A 24,635-nucleotide genomic window follows, 5' to 3' on the forward strand; every position below is an offset into this window, starting at 1 on the left:
GGGGGGCCGGACTATATTTTGAAAAAAAAAAATATGAACGAATTCCTATGCCCCACAAATAACCCAGAGATGCATTTTAAATAAAAGCACACATTCTACTCATGTAAAAACACGCTGATTCCTGGACTGTCCACAGGCCAGATTTAGAAGGCAATTGGGCCGGATCCGGCCCCCGGGCCTTAGTTTGCCTGCCCATGGAATAGGGCAGGCATGTCAACAGGTAGATTGTGATCTACCGGAGATCACTGGACGTCTGTTGTAGATCACTGGTAGATCCCTCCCCAAGAAACACAAGTTGGCTACCCTAAAAAAAAAAGCTCATCATTTTGCTGCGCACCCCCCAAAAACGTGGCTTCCCCCCTCCCTATAAAAAAGCTCAACTTTGCCCTGAACCCCACAAAAAGGGGGTAGATCACTGCACTTTTTGAGTAGATGTCAGTCTCTTGGGAGCTGGCCACCCCTGGTATAGGGGATTCCTAGGGAGTCACCCACAAAGAGAGGCTTAGGACCCCCGCGTCCCCCACCCCCAGGGCGGTCAAAAAGTGTGTGGGGGGGTTTAGCAAGCGAAATCACCCAGGTGGTCCTCCTTCTCCATACCTGTGGGTCCCAAGACCTTCACCTCCAGGGGGGCCAGCCCAGCCTTGCTGCAGTCGACGGTGAAGGTCTGGGGGACACGGGCTCTCCACGCCAGCCCCCAAACCGGGGCCAGAGCACTTGACCTTGCTGGGGTCCACCACATCCTTGACCGGGACGCGGAAGGGGCTCCCTGCGGGAAGAGGAAAAGCAAACAGCGAGGAAGTTTTTATTACGTATTTTGTGTTTTCATATTGAGATTTTGTTTTGTATTTTAGTTTTTGTTTGTACTTTTCAGATTTGTAATTTCATTAGTTTGCAATCAATTCAACATTTCAAAATTTGACTTCCTCCCCCCTCTTTCTGCGGTTCCTTAAGTTTAATTTTTCTGCATATCCAAATTTCCTTCAACTTACTCATTAATGATCAACTGTAAATATATACCCTTATAAAATTGCAGGTTATTACACTAATCCTAATGTTTTCATCTGTTTACAATTATTATTATTATTATTATTATTATTATTATTATTATTATTATGTATATTATTATTAGTATTATTATTATTATTATTATGTGTTTTTATTATTTTATTTATGATTTTGATTTTATACATTTCAATAATTTTATAATCATTTTAACATTTTAAACCTCAACTTACTTCTTCCCCTTGACTTCCTTTATTTTTAATATTTCCTGCATATCCAAATTAACTAAATTTACTCGTTCTTCATCTACTTTAAATATACAGTATACTCTTGTAAAACTGCAGGTTATTACAATAATCCTAATGTTTTTCTGTTTACAATTATTATTATAATATAATAAACAATTATTATTATTCTAAATTGTGTTTTTATTATTTTAATTTATCATTTTTGATTTTATACATTTAAATAATTTTATAATAATTTTAACACTTTAAACCTCGACTTCATTCCTTCCCTTTGACTTCCTTTACTTTTAATATTTCCTGCATATCCAAATTAACTAAATTTACTCGTTTCTTCATCTACTTTAAATATATACTCTTATAAAACTGCGGGTTACAGTATTACAAATAACCCTGCCAACGTTCTAATCTGTTTACAATTTATTTGTAATTATTCAATCAACCATTTCCGTTTCATTTATAAAAAGTTTGCTATCTTGATTTCTTATTCTTCCAGCAAGTTTCTGCATATTCCACAAGTTTTTGTGTACATTCTTGCTTTACTGGGACTTCTGATTCTTTCCGCTTTTGGGCGAGTAACATTCTTGCTGCTATAGTAGGATACATGAATAAGTTTCTATAAAGTTTAGGTAGTTCTGCCCTTATAATTCCCAAAAGAAATCGTATTGTGATTTGAAGCTGTGAACTGCCCTGAGACCTGCGGGTATAGGGTGGTATGCAAATTCAATAAATAATAATAATTAATGTTTGCCACTTAAAAAATGTTTAAGTATAACTTTCTCGAAAATACAGAAGCTTTCCTATTAGGGATAACGGACACAGGTATAACAAGAGAGGGATCAGAAAATATTCCTCTCTGTGCGGAAGGACCTTAACTGCCAGAAACTGGAAAAAAGAATTCGTGCTAATAAAAATGGAATGGCAGGATAAATTATTAAACTATATAGAATCATAGAATCATAGAGTTGGAAGAGACCCCAAGGGCCATCCAGTCCAACCCCTGCCAAGCAGGAAACACCATCCAAGCATTCCTGACAGATGGCTGTCAAGCTTCTGCTTAAAGACCTCCAAGAAGGAGACTCCACCACACTCCTTGGCAGCAAATTCCACTGTCAGGAAGTTCTTCCTAATGTTTAGGTGAAATCTTCTTTCTTGTACTTGAATCAATGGCTCTGTGTCCGCTTCTCTGGAGCAGCAGAAAACAACCTTTCTCCCTCCTCTATATGACATCTTTTTATATATTTGAACATGACTATCATATCACCCCTTCACCTTCTTCTTCTCAGGCTAAACATACCCAGCTCCCTAAGCCGTTCCTCATAAGGCATCGTTTCCAGGCCTTTGACCATTTTGGTCGCCCTCCTCTGGACACGTTCCAGCTTGTCAGTATCCTTCTTGAACTGTGATGCCCAGAACTGGACACAGTATTCCAGGTGAGGTCTGACCAGAGCGGAATACAGTGGTACTATTACTTCCCTTGATCTAGACGCTATACTCCTATTGATGCAGCCCAGAATTGCATTGGCTTTTTTAGCTGCTGCATCACACTGTTGATTCATGTCAAGTTTATGGTCTACCAAGACTCCTAGATCCTTTTCACATGTGCTGCTCTCAAGCCAGGTGTCACCCATCCTGTATTTGTGCCTTCATTTTTTTCTGGCTAGATTAACAGAGCCAATCAGGGGAATCCCAGACAAGAATTTCAAAAAGGATGGGGGGAAATGTAAAGAATACTTTACAAAACACTCCCCTAAAATACACACCTGGACTTGTTTTGATTAATGTCTTCAGGAGACTTTGTGGTTGTTTTTTTAAAGTCACAATTTGAAAAACTGTAATAACAACTCATAAAGGGAACAGTTTCATAAGAAGGAAACGAGGAGGGCCGTGTACAGGTTAAAGGAAGTATTTTATTTTGTCGTTTGTTATATTTTATGCTACGTTTATTTTATTTATTTTATTTTATGTGTGTGTCTAACGGTGGTGGATTTGCTTATTTGAGTTGTGGTGGGTCTTGTTGTTAAATAAATGAATAAATAAACCGAGTCTTACTGGCCAGTGATTTAAACTGTGATTTAAACCGATTAGATTTAAATCTAATCCACCCTGGCTATGCGGAAACGGCAAAAGCGGACGGCAAGATAAAACGTTGAGCGTTCCCTGCATTGCGGGGGGTTGGACTAGAGGACCTTTGGGGGACCCAGCTCCAGAATTCTCTGATCCCACAGCACATCCTGAAGGTTCCAAGCGCAGTCCTGCCCTCCACCTACCAGGGATGGGGCGGCCCCGAAGGTGATGTTGACGTCGTAATCTCCCGGCGTGAAGGGGATGTATTCCACGCTGCAGCTTGCCGTCTTTGTTGTCCTTGCAGGACATCTTGGCCTCCGACGGCCCCTCGATGGCCAAGCCCAGGCCCCCGGTCCCTGCGCCCCTGGGAGAAAACAGCGCCGTCAAAGGGGAGAGGCCAGCAAGCCTTAACAGAGACGTAAGGAGGTCTACGTGAAGATTTCACCAGATTTTCTGCTGCCAGCGGCGCAACCGTTGGCGTGGAACATTCTGGAACACTTAGACGGGCGTCCCAAGAGGATCCTGGGCCCGAGAAGGGCAAGAGAACGACTGAGGCCTCCAACAATAATACCCCCCTGGTTACATAAACTTCGGGATGCACGCACGGCACACCCGGACGTATTTTATTGGGTCTCGCCGTGTGCGCATGCAGAGAAGAAGACCTCAGGTTGCGGAAACCTCGGGATCTGACCGGACCTCCGGAACAGATCCCATCCGCAACCGGAGGTACCACTGTAACAATAATAAGAATAATTTATTACTTATGTCCCACCTATCTGGCAAGGCTTCCCCAGCCACTCTGGGCAGCTTCCAACAAGAGATTAAAAATATATTAAATCTATCGATATCTGAAAGAGCAACTCCTTCCCTAGGAGGCGGTCCTCTCGTAGTTCCACGGCCCTCAAGAGCAGGGGTCAGCAAACTTTTTCAGGAGGGGGCCGGCCCACTGTCCCTCAGACTTTGTGGGGGGCTGGACCCACCCTCTCCCGAAAGTACCCCCCCAAAGAACCACCGCTGCCGCCTCGTCTTTGGCAGCGCCACCACCGTCCTCTGCCTCGTCCAGGGGTCCAAGGGGCACAGAGCCCAGGCCGCTGGCCTGGGCGGCAGAGGCAGCCTCCCCACTGCCGCTGTGGCAGGGTCCGCAAGTTTCGTGGGCCGGATTAACGAGTCTGGTTTTGGCAGCATCCGGCCCCTGGGCCCTAGTTTGCTGACCCCAGCTCAAGAGGTTCGGGGCAGGGCCTTCTCGGTGGCAGCCCCTGAGTTGAGGAATTCCCTCCCCATTACTGACGTCTATGTTGTGAGCCACCCCTGAGATCTGCGGATGAAGGGCACTATGCAAATTTACAAATAATATGAATATGACTATGAATCATCATCATCCTATACCAGGGGTCCCCCCAATCCATAAAACAGAATTTTAACTACCTATCAGTACGTTCTCCACAATTTTCATTTTTCCAAATTATCCAGAGTCTTTGTTACTTTACGAGGGTTTCTTAGACTCCAGCTAACGTTTTAATTGCTAACAATGGAAATTATAAATTTCCCCCCATTATTTTTTAAAGTCCTTGTCTCAACCTCTTCCTTGACCACCGCCCCCCCCACCGCCCTGCTTGCCCCCAAGATGGAGAGATGAGAAAGGCTGTGCCTACCTGGTCTCCACCGTGAAGCGGTTGGCTTTGTTCACCAGCCCCCCCTCGAGCCCGGGGCCATAGGCTCGGACCCGGCTGGGGTCGCAGCCCTCGGTGACCCCACTCGGAAGGGGCTCTTGGGGACGGGGACGTCATCGTAGGTCACTTCCACCAGATGCACACCTGAGAAGGACGAGAGTCAGGCACAAGCAATGCTGTCAGGAGCGAGCCAGCAATAAATCACACGGAGTAAGTGTGGAAGTTAACTCTTTATGAGAAGAAACGATCTCTGCCCAGGGGTGCCAGGCCTAATGGGCACAGCAGGACTTCTCGGTAGGTCTTGCCCCTACGAGGGAGTTGGGAGGCTGAAGGTCCCTGCCTTTGCCGAGCCACCTACGCTCCCTCCTATCCTGGGTCTTTCCCAAGCCAATCTGAGACTTTGCCGCTGTGATGGCCTTTGCTCCCTCCCGCTTCATCCCTCTCTGTATGGCCAATCTATCCGGAAGATAGTTGTATTTTGAGGAGACAGTGCTCTAACATGGTTAACATTCCTGCCCCGGTTTGCTTCCCCCTCCCTAAGCTCTTTGATGGCTGAAGAACAGCCTTAATTCAGGGGTCGGCAAGGTTTATCTCGCCTGGGCCGGTTCACTCCAGCAGAGATCCCTCCATGGGCCGGATCACGCGTGCGCCCACGATTTCAGGCGTCTGCATCTGCGCAGACACGATTTCCAGCACCGCGGTTTGCGCGCCCTGCGCCATGCCAGTTTTGTGCAGCACGCGGGGACTCACCGATGAGGGCGGCTCGGTTCGGGGGCCAGTTAAATGACCCCCATGAGCCTCTTGTGGCCCATGGGCCTTAGGTTGCCAACCCCTGTCCTAATCTGCTGCAAGGAAGGGATATTGCTGGGTAGTCTGGCTTTGCGAGAGGTGGCTGGTGAATATTCTGCACGTAGCTAGCGGCATGTAGGCAGGCAGGCAAGCCACATAGGCTAACAGGATAGCTATCTATAAATCAGATGGTGTTGGGCCGAGTTCTTTGAAGCTCATGCACAGACTTATGGCCACACAGCCGTGCAAACAAAAGCTACCTGGAGGTCACTTTGTGCACTTTTTCACCAGCCACACTAATCTCTGCCTCTTGGCCCCTCTCCTCTCCTTCTTCTTCCCCTGCTTCTGCACTCCTATCTGCCACAGACTCTCTCCGCTCACTAAGTCCTGTTGCCCCTTCCACTTCTGACACCTCCTCCTCCCCATCTTCTCCCACTGACCCCCCCCATCAATCCCCGGGCTCTGAGCCTTCCTCCCTTGGGGTTCCCCACCTAGTACCACCCGCCGTTCCTCTATTTCCAACCAGTCTGTGACATTCACGAGGGGTGGCGCCCCACCCACAGGCCACCCTTGGCAGACTCCACCTGCCGCTGCCACTGCCACCCATGGGGTACCCCCTGGCTTCCAGAATTTCCTCCAGCGCCAACCAGGGCAGCCATATGGCACCGAGCCTGATGGGGTTTGTTGCCCAAAATGGCCAGACAGATGCGATTCTCAGTCCAAAACATCTGGCGGTTGCCTGGCTGGCCAAGGCCTGCCTGGCACGGTGGCATCGGGGGGTGGAAGGGAGCAGAGGTTGAGGGAGACCAGGAGATTCTTACCGTCCTCGTAGGGGGTATACTGGACGCGGTAGGTGCCATCCCCGTTGTCGGTGACGTACGTGTCCGTCTTGGCGCCCGAGGGGTTGATGACGCGCACCTTGGTGTGGCTGCCCCCGGTCTTGGTCAGCGAGCGCGCATCAACCGTGAAGTCGGTGGTGACCTCACGCAGAACCCTGGGGAGACGCGGGCGATATTTGTTATTTCTCTTTCTTTTGTTTACCTGAATCTGCAGACCGCCCTTTGTCCGTAGATCTCGGGACGGTTCACAGCATAAAAATATGATATGGCAAAAAAAAAGCAAAATACACAAGCCAGAGAAGAACAGGAACAAACGAATAATCCCCCCCTCCCAAAGTTGAAGAGGATGAAGAAGAAGAGTTTGGATTTGATACTACCCTTTATCGCTACCCAAAGGAGTCTCAAAGCGGCTAACATTCTCCTTTCCCTTCCTGCCCCACAACAAACACTCTGTGAGGTGAGTGGGGCTGAGAGACTTCAGAGAAGTGTGACTAGCCCAAGGTCACCCAGCAGCTGCATGTGGAGGAGAGGAGATGTGAACCCGGTTCACCAGATTACAAGTCTACCGCTCTTAACCACTACACCACACTGGCTCTTGAGGGCGGATTTCACCCCGACAGTTCTATGGTTCTACCATGACTCAGTCGGGAGAGCATGAGACTCTCGATCTGAGGGCTGTGGGTTTGAGCCCCATGTTGGGGAAAAGATTCCTGCACTGCCTGTTGTGATATTAGTACAAACCGAGCTGCAAGAAGCGAGGACACTTGACTTGACTAAGAGTCATGTTTCACCCTGTGGGAAATCCACCAGTCTTCCCACACATGTGATGTCATTGTAATTTACTGATGTACTTTACTTTCAGTTCTGCATCAGGAGATGCTGGACGCTTTTACAGACAGCTCTGCAATAACGAGCTGGCTGCGCAGAGACAGATTCTGTACTTTATCTACAATAAAGTAGGTTTTTTTAGCCTTACTGGTTTGTGCGTGTTGTTCTTCAAGCTGGGGAACAATCGCATATTATCTTTGTGCCCCTGGACTCCAGTAGCCAGAGGGCACGGAGGCTTCGTCCGCCTTGGGGGTCAGTCTCTCAGCTTGCCCCCGCGGGAAGTTTTCATAACACTGCCTGCAGGGAGTTGGACTGGATTATTATTATTATTATTATTATTAATTGAGTTTATACACTGCCCATGGTGCTGGAGGAGACTCTTGAGAGTCCCATGGACTGCAAAAAGATCAAACTTATCTATCCTTAAAGAAATCAGCCCTGAGTGCTCACTGGAAGGACAGATCTTGAAGCTGATGCTCCAATACTGAGAAGAGATGACTCCCTGGAAAAGACCCTGATGTTGGGAAAGATGGAGGGCACAAGGAGAAGGGGACGACAGAGGATGAGATGGTTGGACAGTGTTCTCGAAGCGACTAGCAGGAGTTTGGCCAAACTGCGGGAGGCAGTGGAGGATAGGGGTGCCTAGCATGCTCTGGTCCATGGGATCACAAAGAGTCGGACACGACTGAACGACAACAATACACCGCCCTATACCGGAGGTCTCAGGGCAGTTCGCAGAAAGATCACAACATAATCAGAATAAAAACAACACCCCGCCCCCTCCCAGAAAAGAGCCACATTTTAAAAGGGTATAGGATGGCCCTCGCGGTCCCTCCCAACTCTACAGTTCCACGATTCCGCAAAGGATACCTCGCGGCTCCACTCCCGGCCCGAAGACCTTGACGTTGCTGGTGTCCACCGCAGGGTCGACGTTGACGCGCGCTGGGAACTTTGGGACAGGGTGCCCGCCGTATTTGATGGTGATGGTGTAGGTGCCCGGGAAGGAAGGGATGTAGGTGATGCTGTAGGTGCCGTCGCTGTTGTTCTGGATCAGCACCTCGGCCTTGACGCCCGAGTCCGAGATGATCTCGATGGTGAGCTCGGCCTCGCCCGCCTTGGAGCAGTCCACCATGAAGGTCGCCACCTCGCCCACCTTGCCGTGCTCCAGGCCGGGCCCGCTGGCCGTCACCTTGGACGGGTCGAAGACGGGCTTGATGTCCGCCTTGAAGGGGGAACCGGGGATGTGGGCTTCCGCAAAGAGGATGTTGATGGCGTACTCGCCGGGCTCGGTGGGCAGGTAGGAGACGGAGCAGGAGCCGTCGCCGTTGTCCTGGCACTCGATCTTGGCCTCGCAAGGGCCCTCCACCGTCAAGCCCAGGCCCCCCATGCCAGCTCCCTTGGTGTCGATGGTGAAGGGGGCCGGCTTGCCGACGAACCCACCCTTCAGCCCAGGGCCGTAGGCGCATACCTGGAAGGGAGCAAACGGGATTGGGGCAGGGTTAGAAACCCAGATATAGGTAGCATTGTTATCAATCTGTGATGGGGTGGAACATGGGTAGGCAAACTAAGGCCTGGGGGCTGGATCCGGCCCAATCACCTTCTAAATCCGGCCCACGGACGGTCCCGGAATCAGTGTGTTTTTACATGAGTAGAATGTGTGCTTTTATTTAAAATGCATCTCTGGGTTATTTGTGGGGCCTGCCTGGTGTTTTTACAAGAGTAGAATGTGTCCTTTTATTTAAAATGCACCTCTGGGTTATTTGTGGGGCCTGCCTGGTGTTTTTACATGAGTTGAATGTGTGCTTTTATTTAAAATGCATCTCTGGGTTATTTGTGGGGCCTGCCTGGTGTTTTTACAAGAGTAGAATGTGTCCTTTTATTTAAAATGCATCTCTGGCTTATTTGTGGGGTCTGCCTGGTGTTTTTACATGAGTAGAATGTGTGCTTTTATTTAAAATGCATCTCTGGCTTATTTGTGGGGCCTGCCTGGTGTTTTTACATGAGTTGAATGTGTGCTTTTATTTAAAATGCATCTCTGGGTTATTTGTGGGGCCTGCCTGGTGTTTTTACATGAGTAGAATGTGTCCTTTTATTTAAAATGCATCTCTGGGTTATTTGTGGGGCCTGCCTGGTGTTTATACATGAGTAGAATGTGTCCTTTTATTTAAAATGCATCTCTGGCTTATTTGTGGGGCCTGCCTGGTGTTTATACATGAGTAGAATGTGTCCTTTTATTTAAAATGCATCTCTGGGTTATTTGTGGGGTCTGCCTGGTGTTTCTACATGAGTAGAATGTGTCCTTTTATTTAAAATGCACCTCTGGGTTATTTGTGGGGTCTGCCTGGTGTTTTTACATGAGTAGAATGTGTCCTTTTATTTAAAATGCATCTCTGGGTTATTTGTGGGGCATAGGAATTCGTTCATTTTTTTCTTATTATTATTCAAAATATAGTCCGGCCCACCCCAAGGTCTGAGGGACGGTGGACCGGCCCCCTGCTGAAAAATTTTGCTGACCCCTGGGGTGGAAGGTTCACAGGCGACGAAGGACTTGCTCACAAATTTATTGACAGCTGCACGAATTATGATAGCTAGGAAGTGGAAGGGGCAAGCAGAATATAAAATGGAAGAATGGTACAAAGAGGTGTGGGATATAGCTACTCGTGATAAATTAACATGTGCCATTAAGGCAAGACGGGGAATATGCGGGAGTAATGATTTTCAGGAGATATTGTAGAATTTGTACTGTTAAAACGGTAAGGGGCCAAACCATCGCAAGAGGTGTTGACATTTCTGGAGCTTGGATAGTTACAATGGAATGGTCTCGGTGGTGGGGTGCACTTTTTAATTCTTATTTATTTATGATCATTACTTTGTCAAAATATAAAGAATGTATAAAATATAAATAAATGTATAAGACAGAAATAAAAGAATGTGAAAATATATATATAATGTATTTCTAATAGTATATTCAAATCAGTAATTTTTCATATTATTCCAAAAATGAAAGCTTCATCTGATTGTAAACATTAAGATTATACCAGCAAGAATGAGTCTTTCGGGGGGGGGGGGAGATTTAAATCAAGTCTTACTGACTATTGATTTAAATTATGATTTAAATCCATTTAAATCAAATCTACCCTGACAAGAACTCGGGGAAATCGGATGTAGTTGGACAATTCAGGGTGGATAAAAGGGCAGCTGGCAACCTCTCCAACTGGTTTGGGGCATAAGGAGAGAGCCAGAATGCGGCCCTTGGGTGGGGAGCCTCACACCCATATTTACCCTCCGTGCTCACCTTGGATGGGTCTGGGGGCATGACGGCCTCGACGGCAAAAGGGCTGCCTGGCACCGGGTGCCCATCGTAAGTGATGTCCACTTTGTAAGGCCCTTCCTCGGGCGGCATGTATTTCACGGTGTGGATGTCGTTGGCGCTGCCCGTCTCCACCTTGCAGGGGATGGGGCGCCGGGAGGGCGAGCTGATCTTCACGTCCACCTGCCCTTGGCCCCCGGCTCCCTTCGTGTTGACGGCAAATTCCTGGTCGCGACCCACGTCCACCTCTGCGGGGAGGGCGGAAAAGAGGGCGCAGTTGGTTGGGAGAGGGGCGTTCGGAAGACAAGAGGATTTTAGACAAGAGAGAGGAGCGCAGTGCCTTTGCAAGACCTCAGCAGCCAGACGAGAGAAAACTTGCTAGACATGAGCTGCTACGTTTACCAGGAGTGCCAGCTTGGCCTCATGACCACGGGTGCCAGGGGCCGTGGGTGCCATGCAGCGTGCATGACCCTGGTACTGAAATTTGTGGGTGCCCGGTCGCTTGCATGGGGAAATTTGTGGGTGCTCGGGCACCCAGGACCCCAGGGAGTTGGCACCTATGCCAAGAGACAGCTCAACCCAACACACGTCAAAGTAGCATTAACCCCACTGATACCCATGAGGCTTTAGAAGTGGTCGTATTTTCCATTTGGCACCCATCAGCAAATGAGCTTTGGATGAATGGAAGTATTTTATCTCCCCCGTTTTTGTGAACTCTATATTCATCTCAAGGGGACGCGGGTGGCGCTGTGGTCTAAACCAGTGTTTTTCAACCTTTTTTTGGGCAAAGGCACACTTGTTTCATGAAAAAAATCATGAGGCACACCACCATTAGAAAATGTTAAAAAATTTAACTCTGCGCCTATATTGACTATATATAAAGTAATTCTCTTTAATTTTTCCCACGGCGCACCAGGCAACATCTCGCGGCACACTAGTGTGCCGCGGAACAGTGGTTGAAAAACACTGGTCTAAACCACAGAGCCTAGAGCTTGTCTATCAGAAGGTCGGCGGTTCGAATCCCCGCAATGACGGGGTGAGCTCCCGTTGCTCGGTCCCCGCTCCTGCCCACCTAGCAGTTCGAAAGCACGTCAAAGTGCAAGTAGATAAATAGGTACCACTCCGGTGGGAAGGTAAACGGCGTTTCCGTGCGCTGCTCTGGTTTGCCAGAAGCGGCTTTGTCATGCTGGCCACATGACCCGGAAGCTGTCAGGGGACAAACGCCAGCTTCCTCGGCCTATAGAATGAGATGAGCGCCGCAACCCCAGAGTCGTTCGCGACTGGAACTAATGGTCAGGGATCCCTTTACCTTTACCTTTACATTCATCTCAGGTCAGCTGTGTAGGAAAAGGCGGGGGTAGACTTCAAAGGAGAGGAGCCCAAAGTTTATTTAAGATTTCCCAACATTGGCAGTAGAGTCACACTAGCGTGCCAATCATCCTGCTGGGCGCATCATGAATCTTCTGCAGGGCAGAGACCAGCCCACCGATACAAGGCAGGCTCCCCAACCCAAAGCTGACCCTTGCTGGTCACTGCCCCCCCTTGACCCCTCGGCCCCACTTACTGTTGTTGAGCCCTTGCACTTTGACCTTGCTGAGGTCGAGGGGCGGCGCCACGTTCACCGGGAAGGGGCTCTTGGGAATGGGGTCCCCGCCGTAGGTCACGGTCACCGCCATGTTGCCCTAAGTCGCGGGAGAGAAGAGATCCGCGTCACGACACGCGAAAGGATACGGGACGGGGGCTGGATTCGCCTTCCCCAGCGTGGTGGTCAGCATCGCCAACTCGGGGCGCAGCTGATCTGCGGAACTCCCTGCCACATGAGGCAGCGAGGGCCACCAACTTGGGTGCCTTCGAAAGAGAAGCTCTCGGTGGCTGCTAAACACCATGGCTATCCATCCATACTCTCCAGCACCGAGGGGCAACTACAGGAGGGGATTGTTGCTTTTGCCCTCAGGTCCAGAGAACAGGATGCTGGCCTGATCCTATTGAGTTTTTTTCTGACATTCTTCTCTCGTATCTCTCACTGCCTTTCTTTAAAAAAACAAGACTATTATTTATTTGGTTTTTCAACTTAAAATTTTAGAGATATATCAAACATAAATAATAATAAAAACAAGATTCCAAGGAATTCTCCTGGACTTCCAGCCTCCCCTTTGTGGGTCCTATTATTAATTCCTCCCGCATATAGAGGAGGGTGAAAGGTTGTTTTCTGCTGCTCCAGAGAAGCGGACACGGAGCAATGGATTCAAACTACAAGAAAGAAGATTCCACCTAAACATTAGGAAGAACTTCCTGACAGTGAGAGCTGTTCGGCAGTGGCATTTGCTACCAAGGAGTGTGGTGGAGTCTCCTTCTTTGGAGGTCTTGAAGCGGAGGCTTGACAGCCATCTGTCAGGAATGCTTTGATGGTGTTTCCTGCTTGGCAGGGGGTTGGACTGGATGGCCCTTGTGGTCTCTTCCAACTTTAGGATTCTAGGATTCTATGATCTTTTATGATCATCCAAACCCTTTACCACTTCCATCATGTCCATAATTCAACCTTAAATACAAGTGTTATTCCAATCCTCCTAACCATTTCAACCGTTTACAACGGTTTTAAATAAAAAGTATAAATTTTCCCCATTCCTTATTAAAATTTAGGTCTTCCTGATTTCTGATTCTTCCGGTCATTTTTGCCATTTCGGAACAATCCATCAACTTCATCTGCCATTCTTCACTGGCAGGGACTTTAGCGTCTTTCCATCGCTGGGCGAATAACATCTGTGCAGCTGTGGTTACATACATAAACAGACTTTTCTGCTCCTTTGGGATTTCGGCACCTAGAATTCCTAAAAGGAAGGCCTCTCACTGCCTTTCCTGCTCACAGTGCCCCACTGAGCCACAGTTTGGTTTGGTGTTTTGTTTTGTTTTTTTGCTAATTCAGCCCATCGTAAAGAAACAACTTATTTTGTATTTTGAGTGGCAGGACCGTATGGCAAGAACGGAGAGGAGAGCAAGCCGGATGAGGCTTTGACCAGTATCCTGCTCTCACAGGGGCCAACCAGACGCCTGTTCTGGGAAATCTGCAAGCAGGATCTGAGCGCAAGAGCAATTCTCCCTTCCTGTCGTTTCCAGCAACTGAGTTTCAGAAGGATCACTGCCTCCGACTCTTAGTAGCTGATGGTGCAAGAAAGATTGTACAATCACAATCCTGGGAGCATTGCAATACCTTGATGGTACTGAAAATTACCCGCTAGGGATCCCAGGTACCACTGCGTCCCTCTGCCTTCATCCCTGCCACCCCCAAAATGCCTACGTTTCCCAGGGAAAGGAAAGGAAGCAGGGCCAGGAAGCTTTAAACCAAACGTGCAGGGAAAGGAGAGGAAGCAGGGACAGGAAGCTTTAAACCAAACGTGCAGGGAAAGGAGAGGAAGCAGGGCCAGGAAGCTTTAAACCAAATGTGCAGGGAAAGGAATGGAAGCAGGGCCAGGAAGCTTTAAACCAAACGTGCAGGGAAAGGAAAGGAAGCAGGGCCAGGAAGCTTTAAACCAAACGTGCAGGGAAAGGAATGGAAGCAGGGCCAGGAAGCTTTAAACCAAATGTGCAGGGAAAGGAAAGGAAGCAGGGCCAGGAAGCTTTAAACCAAACGTGCAGGGAAAGGAATGGAAGCAGGGCCAGGAAGCTTTAAACCAAACGTGCAGGGAAAGGAAAGGAAGCAGGGCCAGGAAGCTTTAAACCAAACGTGCAGGGAAAGGAATGGAAGCAGGGCAAGGAAGCTTTAAACTAAACGTGCAGGGAAAGGAAAGGAAGCAGGGCCAGGAAGCTTTATTTTTTTTTTTTATAAGAATTTATTGACCTTTTTCTTATAACAACATATACCCACACCCACACCTACAATTAAACAAATACAAAACAAATACATTGATAAAACAAATACAAACAGTGTCAAGTTTTCTTGTTGCATCTTTTCTTTAAAAAGAAAATTTCTATTTCCATATCTTGACCATTGACTTCCCCTGCCCTTTCTCCTTCGAGTTCATATCCTTAATCTATTTTATAACCATTTCTCCTGAAATTCAAATTCAATTATATAGTTACACACAGTTATATATTCAACATTTAACTAACAATGCATCATCGTAGTAATATCTCATCATAATTCTTCTTCCATTGAAATCTTCACCAATCATTTATATCATATCTATCTCTTCTATCCTTTAAACTGCTGCTAATAACATAGTAACTCAAAATATCTCCTTTCATATTCAAACAAAAAATAAAACAGAAAGATTGTTGACAGTATTCACCCTCCGATTTCAAAATTCCATGACAGGCTACTTCAAATTTTGCTTAGTGTTTCACCCCACACCCCCTCTGTCCATTATTCTTCTCCTGGTGGCATCAACACTGAATTTCCCTGTGGCTTCCCTCTCCAAGCGTCCACAGATCCAGGCACAGTCCAAAACTCTCCTTGCCACGAGCTCCAGGATGTCCATCTCGTCGTCTCTCAGCTTCTCCGGTTCTTTGTAGCATTCCTTTTCTTCTTGTAAAAACCATAATTCTCTGTCCCTGGCCCCCGAGCTCGCACCTCGGGGACTGGATATAACAAATCTTACCATCGCCTTGGGACTGCCACCCCCAAAAGGCGAGTTTCTTCTCCGAAGTAGCTCACTCATTTCTCTCCATCTTCCCAGACATCCTCTCAGCTCTTTGGCAAGACTTTCTTCCAAAGTATTAAAAGTTTTAAAAGCCTCCTCTGTGGGCAATTGGTTCTCTTTCAGACCCCCACACAAGACTTTGACTTTCCTGTACAGCAGTTCCACCTTCAAAGCAGTGAGCCTCTGTTCGTCCGTTAGTCCAGAGTTCAGTACCAGTTCAAGGACGAAGCCCAGCATACTGGTAGAGGGGGAGGAAGTGGGTATCAAATTTCTACTCCTGCCTCTCTGTTCATCGCCATTTTCCTAAACTGGAGCGCAGATACCGCAACTTTAAATGGAGATATTTTCCACTAATTTACTTCCCAAGAAAAAAGTTTGCCAGTCTCATGTATCAATTTTAAGCACATTGTAGCAGTCCTGTAGCAGCAGTTGCTCAAATTGGTTAGCTTCTTTAACTCGAAGGGAAGAAGGCAGGCTGCCTTTCTCCTTCCCCCCGGATCGTTCCAAAAGCTCGATTTCTGGTCAAATTAGTTACTCACGACCACCGGGTTCCTTTGGCTCCATTCTTCAAAGGTAGAACTAAGACGCTCACCGCGGGCTTTGTCGCCGCATTTGCATCCCGGTTGGGGCATATCCCCGTAAGCCCGGCTCCGTTGTCCCTTCACCCCCACTCCCCCTTTACAGGGGGGGCAAGGGAAGGGTTCGGAGCCTCCGTGGGCGCAGCCGGGGAGCCCAGGGTGCGGGACGCTCTTCCCGCACCCCAACCGGAGCCCCGCTTTGCGGTTGCGGGGCTCCTAACCCCCGGGATGGATCGGGCGCCTCGCAGCCGAAGCAGCCCCGACCACCCGCTATGGCGTCGCCAGCCGGAAGTGGAAGCAGGGCCAGGAAGCTTTAAACCAAACGTGCAGGGAAAGGAAAGGAAGCAGGGCCAGGAAGCTTTAAACCAAACGTGTAGTGAAAGGAAAGGAAGCAGGGCCAGGAAGCTTTAAACCAAACGTGCAGGGAAAGGAAAGGAAGCAGGGCCAGGAAGCTTTAAACCAAACGTGCAGGGAAAGGAAAGGAAGCAGGGCCAGGAAGCTTTAAATTAAACGTGCAGGGAAAGGAAAGGAAGCAGGGCCAGGAAGCTTTACACTAAACGTGCAAGGAAAGGAAAGGAAGCAGGGCCAGGAAGCTTTAAACTAAACGTGCAGGGAAAGGAAAGGAAGCAGGACCAGGAAGCTTTAAATTAAATGTGCAGGGAAAGGAAAGGAAGCAGGGCCAGGAAGCTTTAAACTAAACATGCAGGTTTCCCGTAAGAAACTTGGGCAGCTTCTGCTGGATAACCAGCTGGGGAGTGTGCTGGACAGAGGGCAGGGGGAAGGCGGTCCAGCTCACCTGTTGCACAGCCGTGTACTTGACGGTGTAAGAGTAGTCGTGGTTGTCGATGATCTCAAAGTCCCGCACAACCTCTCCCTTGGTGGCGCCAGCAAAGTGCACGTCCAGCTTGGCTTTGCCAGCCCCCTTGGTGAAGACTGTGAAGTGGGTGGGCTTCCCAACCTCCACACCTGAGAAGGAAAGGCCACAGGGGGGCAGAGCCACTCAGTCCTCTGGTGCCAGAGCTTCCCTCCTTGCAGGAAGCCAAGGAGGGCACCCCTCTATAGCTTCTCTGCTCAGCCTGCAGCTTCCTGCACCGAGGATTAAGGCCACGGCTGCAATCCTCCCCACCAAACACCACCCCATAGGACCTTCTCGGCTACAGTATCTGGCTGCAGAGAGACACGGGTACCTATGTCATGCATGCTTTGGTTGAGATTCCTTCATTGCAGGGGGTTGGACTAGATGGCCCCTAGATGGCCCTTCGAACTCTCTACAATTCTGTTTTTATATTTTATTAAATTTCTGCAAATTCCAATACATAATTAAAATTTCTTTTTTCAACTTCGCACCCCACATTCCGTGGGTTTTTTATATATATAAAAAATAGCCATAATACAATCATCTCTATTTATTTCCGTTGCTCGTAGTTCAAATCCTGCTTCAGGATTCGTCCTACTACAGTGGAACCTCGGCTGTCGAACACAATCCGTTCCAAATGACCGTTCGGCTTCCGAAACGTTCGACAACCAAGGCGCAATTGCCGGCCGGCAAAACCCATTGAGAAAAATGGAGAAATGCACCTCGGAAGCTGTTCGACTTTGGAGGCGAGTTCGCAAACGGAAGCATTCGCTTCAAGGTTGTCGGTGTTCGAAAGCCGAAACCTTCGACTCTCGAAGTGTTCAACAACCGAGGTTCCACTGTATAATATTTCTTTAAACGGTATAAAAACAGCTTCCATTCTCCCATCGCTCAGTCCTCTTGTTTTAGCTGTTAGCTTTGCTGATTCAACCCTACGATTCTATGTCTGCAGCCTGATTCCCGGAGAGCAGCTGCCGGCCCGTGTAGACAGCACTGAATTTGACGGACTAAGGGTCTGTCTTGGTAAAAAAAACAACAACCACAAAGCGCCCTTCCTCTATTCCTATTACACTCATACGTCTGGTTGCGTTCGCTGCGTGTTGCTTTCGCTACGGGTTACGAACGTGCCGAACCCGGAAGTACCGGAATGGGTTACTTCCGGGTTCGGCGCAGAAGCGCATGCGCAGAAGCGCCAAATAACGTGGCGCACATGCGCAGATTCAGCACTTCACGTTACGCGTTGCTCATGTTGCGAACGGGGCTCCGGAACGGATCCCGTTCGCAACCAGAGGTACCACTGTACGTCAACCTTTCGTGTGCAGCCATGAGGGCTAGAATCTTGTATCCTTTGGAGAAAGGCAATAGCTCGGTGGCAGCCTGGCACCTGATCTGCATGCAAAAGGTCGCCGGTCCCCACGACACCTGCACTCTCGGAGGCGGGGGGCTGCACTCTCGGAGGCGATCTTTTGGGGTGGGCCTCCCCCCTGCCTCACCTTGCCTGCTGCTCACCTGTCCGGCTGAGTCCAGGCCCCTCGGCCTTCACCTTGCTGGCATCGTGGGAGGGGTCTACCTTGATGTGGAAAGGGCTGGTGGGGATCTCCTGGAAAGGGGGAGCGAAGGAGAGAAACGGGGTGAGCAAAGATCACATCTCTTGCCCGCAAGATCATGCACTCTATCAAGAATTTATAAGATTTTCCAATTACAAGCACAAATCATCACATGCTTAAACTTTTCATACTCCCCCCTCTCCCACCGAGGGGAGCAAAATATAATTTCCAGTTTTCCACACATCTTCCAGACCTAATTTAAACCGCATTTCTTTCCTCCTTAACACCTTTATAAACAATTATATTCCGTCCTTAATTACTAACATACTTTTCTTCCTCCGCTTCGTTGTACTTCTGCACCTTCCTAATTCCTTAACCAAATTTTATCACCTTCCCTCCTTTCGGCCTCAAAAATTTGGCTGATTTTTATTACTAAACATTTTTCATTGTCCAGTGTCCACATCCATTTGTCAAAACAATTTATAACTAAAATACAAGATCATGCACTCTATCTACCCTTTGGCCTCCGGTGAAGGATCAGACAGAGATGCCCCCTCTCTCCTCCCAGGCGTTCCCCCCACCCACCCACCCACCTATCTTCAGAAAAAAGGGGGTGTTTGGTGCCTAAGATTGCCCAGGTGCTGAGGAGCAGACTCTGAAGGCTATGGGGCGGCCTGTGTCCCCATAATCAGTGCCAGATTAACGTATAAACTGGAATTAAGCCCCCCCCCTCGCCCCTTCCGCTTCCTTTTACCTGGTTGGCAAAGAGGACCATGATGGTGTAGCGCCCGGGACCGGGAGGGGTGTACTTGACGGTGAAGGTGTCGTTGTCATTCTTGATGATGTCGAAATCGATGTCGGCCTCCAACGGCCCAACCACGCCGGGAGCGCACTTTATGCCGATGCTCACGTCCCCTGCAAAGACAGCCGAGGAGGCTCGTGACGAATGAGATGCGCCAAAGGCGGCCAACGGCCGAGCTCTGGACTGCACCCGGGGGTGCTGGCCCCAAGTGGTCAAGAGTGGCCGGGCCCTAGAGAAACCGCCTCCCTAAGCCCCACCCTTGATCCCCCCTGCCGCCCACAATTCTATGATTCCATTGTGCATGCACACGAAAGCTCATACCAAGAACAAACTTAGTTGGTCTCTAAGGTGCTACTGGAAGGAATTTTTATTTTTTATTTTAGTTTTGTATTATTATTGTCACTATTATTACAGTTACAGGTGGGTAGCCGTGTTGGTCTGCCATAGTCGAAACAAAATAGAAAATTCTTTCCAGTAGCACCTTAGAGACCAACTGAGTTTGTTCTTGGTATGAGCTTTCGTGTGCATGCACACTTCTTCAGATACACTGAAACAGAAGTCACCAGATCCTTAAATATAGTGAGGGAATGGGGAGGGGTATTACTCAGAAGGGTGGTGGGAATGGGTGATCGGCTGATAGGTGTGGAAAACCTGTTGACGACTCTTAACGGCTGCAATTAGTTTTGCAGGGAAAGGCAAGGGGTGAGATGGCTAAAGATAGCTTTGTTATGTATAATGAGATAAGAATCCAATGTCTTTGTTCAGACAGGGGCGTCGTAGGGTGGGGGCGGTGGGGGCGGGCCGCCCCTCGTGCCGCCCCTAGGCGGGTGTGTGTGGTGCTGCTGCTCCCGGGGTGACGGAGGGAGCGGCGGCGCGTCCCACCACTCCCATGCGCCGCCGCTCCCTCCGTCACCCCGGGAGCAGCAGCGCTGCACGGACGAGGCTCCCGAAGTGGCGGCCCGGCATACCCCAGGGGCGGGGGCGTCGCTGTGCGCGCGTGCGTCATGACGCACACGCAGCGATGCCCCGCCCCCTGGGATGCCGGGCCGCCGCTTCCGGAGCTTCGGTGGGCTGCAAAGAGCTCCGAAGCCGCAGCCTGGCAGCCCTTTGCGCTATGGCAGCGGCTTCGGGGCTCTTTGTAGCCCGCCGATGCCCCCAAGCCCCCGCCCGGCATACCCCAGGGGCGGGGGCGTCGCTGCGCGCGCATGCGTCATGACGCACACGCAGCGATGCCCCGCCCCCTGGGATGCCGGGCCGCCGCTTCCGGAGCTTCGGTGGGCTGCAAAGAGCTCCGAAGCCGCAGCCTGGCAGCCCTTTGCGCTATGGCAGCGGCTTCGGGGCTCTTTGTAGCCCGCCGATGCCCCCAAGCCCCCGCCCGGCATACCCCAGGGGCGGGTCGTCGCTGCGCGCGCGTGCGTCATGACGCACACGCAGCGATGCCCCGCCCCCGGGGATGCCGGGCCGTCGCCGCGCGCGTGTGCGTCATGACGTCATGATGCACGCACGCGCCGCGATGCCCCGCCCCCCAGGGGTGCCCCTTGGCTTCCCGCCCCGGGCAGCCAAGGGGCTAGGAACGCCCCTGTGTTCAGACCAGGTTTCTCCATGGTTTTTAAGTTTGGTGATTAGTTGCAATTCAGCCACTTCTCTTTCCAGTCTATTTCTGAAATTTCTTTGTATTAATTACTTCCGTTTCAGTGTATGTGAAGAAGTGTGCATGCACACGAAAGCTCATACCAAGAACAAACTTAGTTGGTCTCTAAGGTGCTACTGGAAAGAATTTTCTATTTTGTTTCGACTATTATTACAGTCATACCTCGGATCCCAAACGCCTTGGGAGTCGAACGTTCCGGCTCCCGAATGAACGGAAACCGGAAGTGAGTGTTCTGGTTTCCGAACGTTGTTTTTTGGGGAGGGAAGCTGAACGTTCGGCGCAGCTTCAGCTGTTGTTTCCGGCGCTCCTGAAACCAATCAGAAGCCACGCCTTCGTTTCCAAACGTTTCGGAAGTTGAACAGACTTCCGGAACAGATTCTGTTTGACTTCCGAGGTACGTCTGTACAGCGGTACCTCCGGTTGCGGACGGGATCCCTTCCGGAGCTCCGGTCACATCCCGAGGTTTCCGCAACTGGAGGAACCTCTTCTTCGCATGCGCACAGCAAAACACTTCTGGGTTTGCCGCTTTCGCAACCCAAAGTTTATGAGGGTAACGTAAGCCGATGTGCTACTGTATTAGTACATGTTTTTAGGACCCACCTTACTTTTGCGATTGGAAGTTGTTTTTAATACTGTGTTTTAAAGTTGTGACCCTGCTGCAAGACGTTAGGCTTAAGGGCAGGTAATAGATAAATGAATATTAATCAGTGTTTTTATTTTCTTTTAAAAAAAGTTTAGGGGTACTCTCATTTTCATTTTTTTACATTTACCTTTACCTTTTTTTTACATTTTCATAAAGGTAAAGGGACCCCTGACAGTTAAGTCCAGTCGCGGACAACTCTGGGGTTGCGGCGCTCATCTCGCTTTACAGGCCGAGGGAGCCGGCATTTGTCCGCAGACAGTTTTTCCGGGTCACGTGGCCAGCATGACTAAGCCGCTTCTGGCGAACCAGAGCAGCGCATGGAAACGCCGTTTACCTTCCCGCCGGAGTGGTACCTATTTATCTACTTGCACTTTGACATGCTTTCGAACTGCTAGGTGGGCAGGAGCAGGGACCGAGCAACGGGAGCTCACCCCATCATTGCGGGGATTCGAACCGCCGGCCTTCCGATCGGCAAGCCCTAGCGGCGCAATGGTTTAACCCACAGCGCCACCCGCGTCCCCTCATTTTCCTACCCATAATGAAATACTGCTTCTCAGTGAGGCCAAACTTAGGTTCACAAACTGTTTAGGGGTATGTGTACCCCTGCATACCCCCAGAAAAAAAGCACTGATATTAATATTAAATCATAACAGTAGCAACACAGCCCTGCTTGAAATCCTAACAAAGCCCCAGAGAAAAGTGGAACAGACTTTCTCAGGAGGTTGCGGACTCTCCTTCGCTTGGAGGTTTTTAAGCACAGTTTGGTAGGCCTTCTGTCATGGATGCTTTAGCTGAGATTCCTGCATTGCAGGGGGTTGGACTAGATGACCCCTGGGGGTCCCTCCTAACTCTACGATTCGATTATTCTAACAGCTGATGGGGACCAGATAACCCCTAAGGCAGGACACCCCAGAAGAACCCCCTGGAAACCAACCAACTAAGGTCCTGGATCTAGCCCTCACAGATTCCTGGAACAGCTTCCCTGCCCTCAGACTCCAGAGGAATGCTGCCGGCCCGTGTAGACAATATTGGGCTTGACGTACCAATGGCTCTGACTCCGGATTAAAGCAGCTTCCTTTTTGAGTCCAGACGCTCATCTGAGGATCCTTACCTTGCCCTGCCTCGCTGCAGTCCACCGTGAAGTACGTGGGCTCGTTGGCCTTCAGGCCCGTCTTCTCCACGCCAGGGCCGTAGACCTTGACTTTGTTGGGGTGGCTGCCTTCCCCGACGGCCACCTGCGGGGAAGAAGAGGGAGGGTTAACGCGGAAGGTTTAGGAGGGCGGCGTGACTTTCCGCGGGGACAGGAAGCGAAGGGCGGTCTTGCCGGAAGCGCACCGCGCAGTTAACTTATGGAACTCGCTGCCACAAGATGTGTGACGGCCGCAAGATTAGGAAGCGTTTAAAGAGGATTAGGCTAACATGTGGGAAATGAGATGACCGGTTGCTACTCGCCACCAGAGCTCAGTGGCGCCTCCGTGGCCAGGGGCAGGTACTGGGGACAGTCAACAGCAGAAGCTACTGTTTCCATGTCCTGGAAACATCCAGCAGAACCAGTGGGAGATCTCTTGGATGCAATGATGGCCATCAAAGGAAATGGCTTTTTAAAAGCATCACACAAATTCATGGAAGAGGAATCACCCCCAAGGTCTCTGCTTTGGCACCGGGCAATGCCCCCTCCCTGTCTCTGGGGTGCCTCCCCCCCCCCCGAAGACGGAGTGATTGACGGAGGAAGGAGATTGACAAGTTGGAAGGTGTAGACAGGTGAGCTGGTTATGTTTAACCTGGAGACCTAGAGGAGATATGACAGATCTTCTAATATCTGAAGATAGAGCAAGCTTGATTTTCTGCCTGCTCCGGAGGGTAGGACTCGAACCCAAGGCTTCCAGTTAAGCGTTAGGAAGAACTTTCCGGCGGTAAGCGCTGTCCGAAAGTGGTCTCCCCCTGGAGAGGTGTTGGGACTCTCCTTCCTTGGAAGTTTTTAAGCAGAATCACCTGCCGGGGGTTCTCGAGCTGCGATACCTGCATTGCGGGGGGGGGGGGGTTGGACTAGATGACCCCTGGAGATCCCTTCCGAGAATTCTCTGCCGAACCCCACACTCACCCGGAAGGGGCTCTTGGGAACGTTGACTCCTCCCCAGCTGATGATGATGGTGTGCTTGATGGCCTTGGTGGGGACGTAGACGCAGGAGAAGGTGCCGTCGCCGTTGTCCTTGATTTTGATGTCAATGGGGACACCTTCCGCATCCTGGAAAGAAAAGGCCTCTCGTGTAAACAGCAGGCTGCTGGGTTCTCTCTCTCTCTCTGCCACCCTCTGGAGCAGCCGAGAAATGACTCTGGAAGTCTCATATGCGGAAATAGCAAGGCAGACCGGGAAGATCAGGCACCAAGAGGGTAATAAACTCAACAGAGAATGGCGTAATTTTATAGAATATATTAAAGGACAATGTAAACGTTTAAAAATTTCTGCAGGATTGATATAGCATTTGTGCTTTAAAACCATAAAGGATAAAACTGAAGTGTTTTTAAACTGCATCTAATTACTTTTTTAAACTGCATCTAATTACCTTTATCTAAAATTACAGGTGAAACTCAAAAAATTAGAATATCGTGGAAAGGTTCATTTCTTTCAGTAATTCAACTTAAAAGGTGAAACTAATATATGAGATAGACTCATGACATGCAAAGCAAGATATGTGAAGCCTTTATTTGTTATAATTGTGATGATTATGGCGTACAGCTGATGAGAACCCCAAATTAACAATCTCAACTTGGGGGTTTTCATCAGCTGTGCGCCATAATCATCACAATTCTAACAAATAAAGGCTTGACATATCTCGCTTTGCATGTCATGAGTCTATCTCATATATTAAACTCCGGTAGCTAATGAAAACAATTGCTTACATAAATGGACTTTTCCACGATATTCTAATTTTTCGAGTTTCACCTGTAATTTTAGATAAAGGTAATTAGATGCAGTTTAAAAAGGAAGATAAATTTTGGAAGCCAAGAGGTGGGGTGGGGCGGAAGTCTGGGCTTTCAGGGAACCCCATAAAGGTAAGGTAAAGGTAAAGGGACCCCCGACCATTAGATCCAGTCGTGTCCGACTCTGGGGTTGCGGCGCTCATCTCGCTTTACTGGCCGAGGGAGCTGGCATACAGCTTCCGGGTCATG

General features: G+C 49.4%; 1 protein-coding gene across 1 annotated transcript in view; it reads right to left on the reverse strand.

The window, feature by feature from the left end:
• FLNC (filamin C) overlaps nucleotides 1-24,635 on the reverse strand; it is a 128,781-nt gene that overhangs the window by 40,729 nt on the left and 63,417 nt on the right. The window contains 15 exon segments of the mRNA XM_033163497.1: nucleotides 598-682; nucleotides 684-766; nucleotides 3,514-3,595; nucleotides 3,597-3,678; nucleotides 4,967-5,069; nucleotides 5,072-5,128; nucleotides 6,595-6,766; nucleotides 8,309-8,908; nucleotides 10,736-10,998; nucleotides 12,315-12,432; nucleotides 16,762-16,931; nucleotides 18,331-18,421; nucleotides 19,123-19,283; nucleotides 22,576-22,699; nucleotides 23,566-23,709. Coding sequence (XP_033019388.1) covers nucleotides 598-682; nucleotides 684-766; nucleotides 3,514-3,595; nucleotides 3,597-3,678; nucleotides 4,967-5,069; nucleotides 5,072-5,128; nucleotides 6,595-6,766; nucleotides 8,309-8,908; nucleotides 10,736-10,998; nucleotides 12,315-12,432; nucleotides 16,762-16,931; nucleotides 18,331-18,421; nucleotides 19,123-19,283; nucleotides 22,576-22,699; nucleotides 23,566-23,709 — 2,335 coding nt within the window.

The sequence above is a fragment of the Lacerta agilis genome, chromosome 10, assembly GCF_009819535.1.
Source record: "Lacerta agilis isolate rLacAgi1 chromosome 10, rLacAgi1.pri, whole genome shotgun sequence".
NCBI classification, from domain to species: domain Eukaryota; kingdom Metazoa; phylum Chordata; class Lepidosauria; order Squamata; family Lacertidae; genus Lacerta; species Lacerta agilis.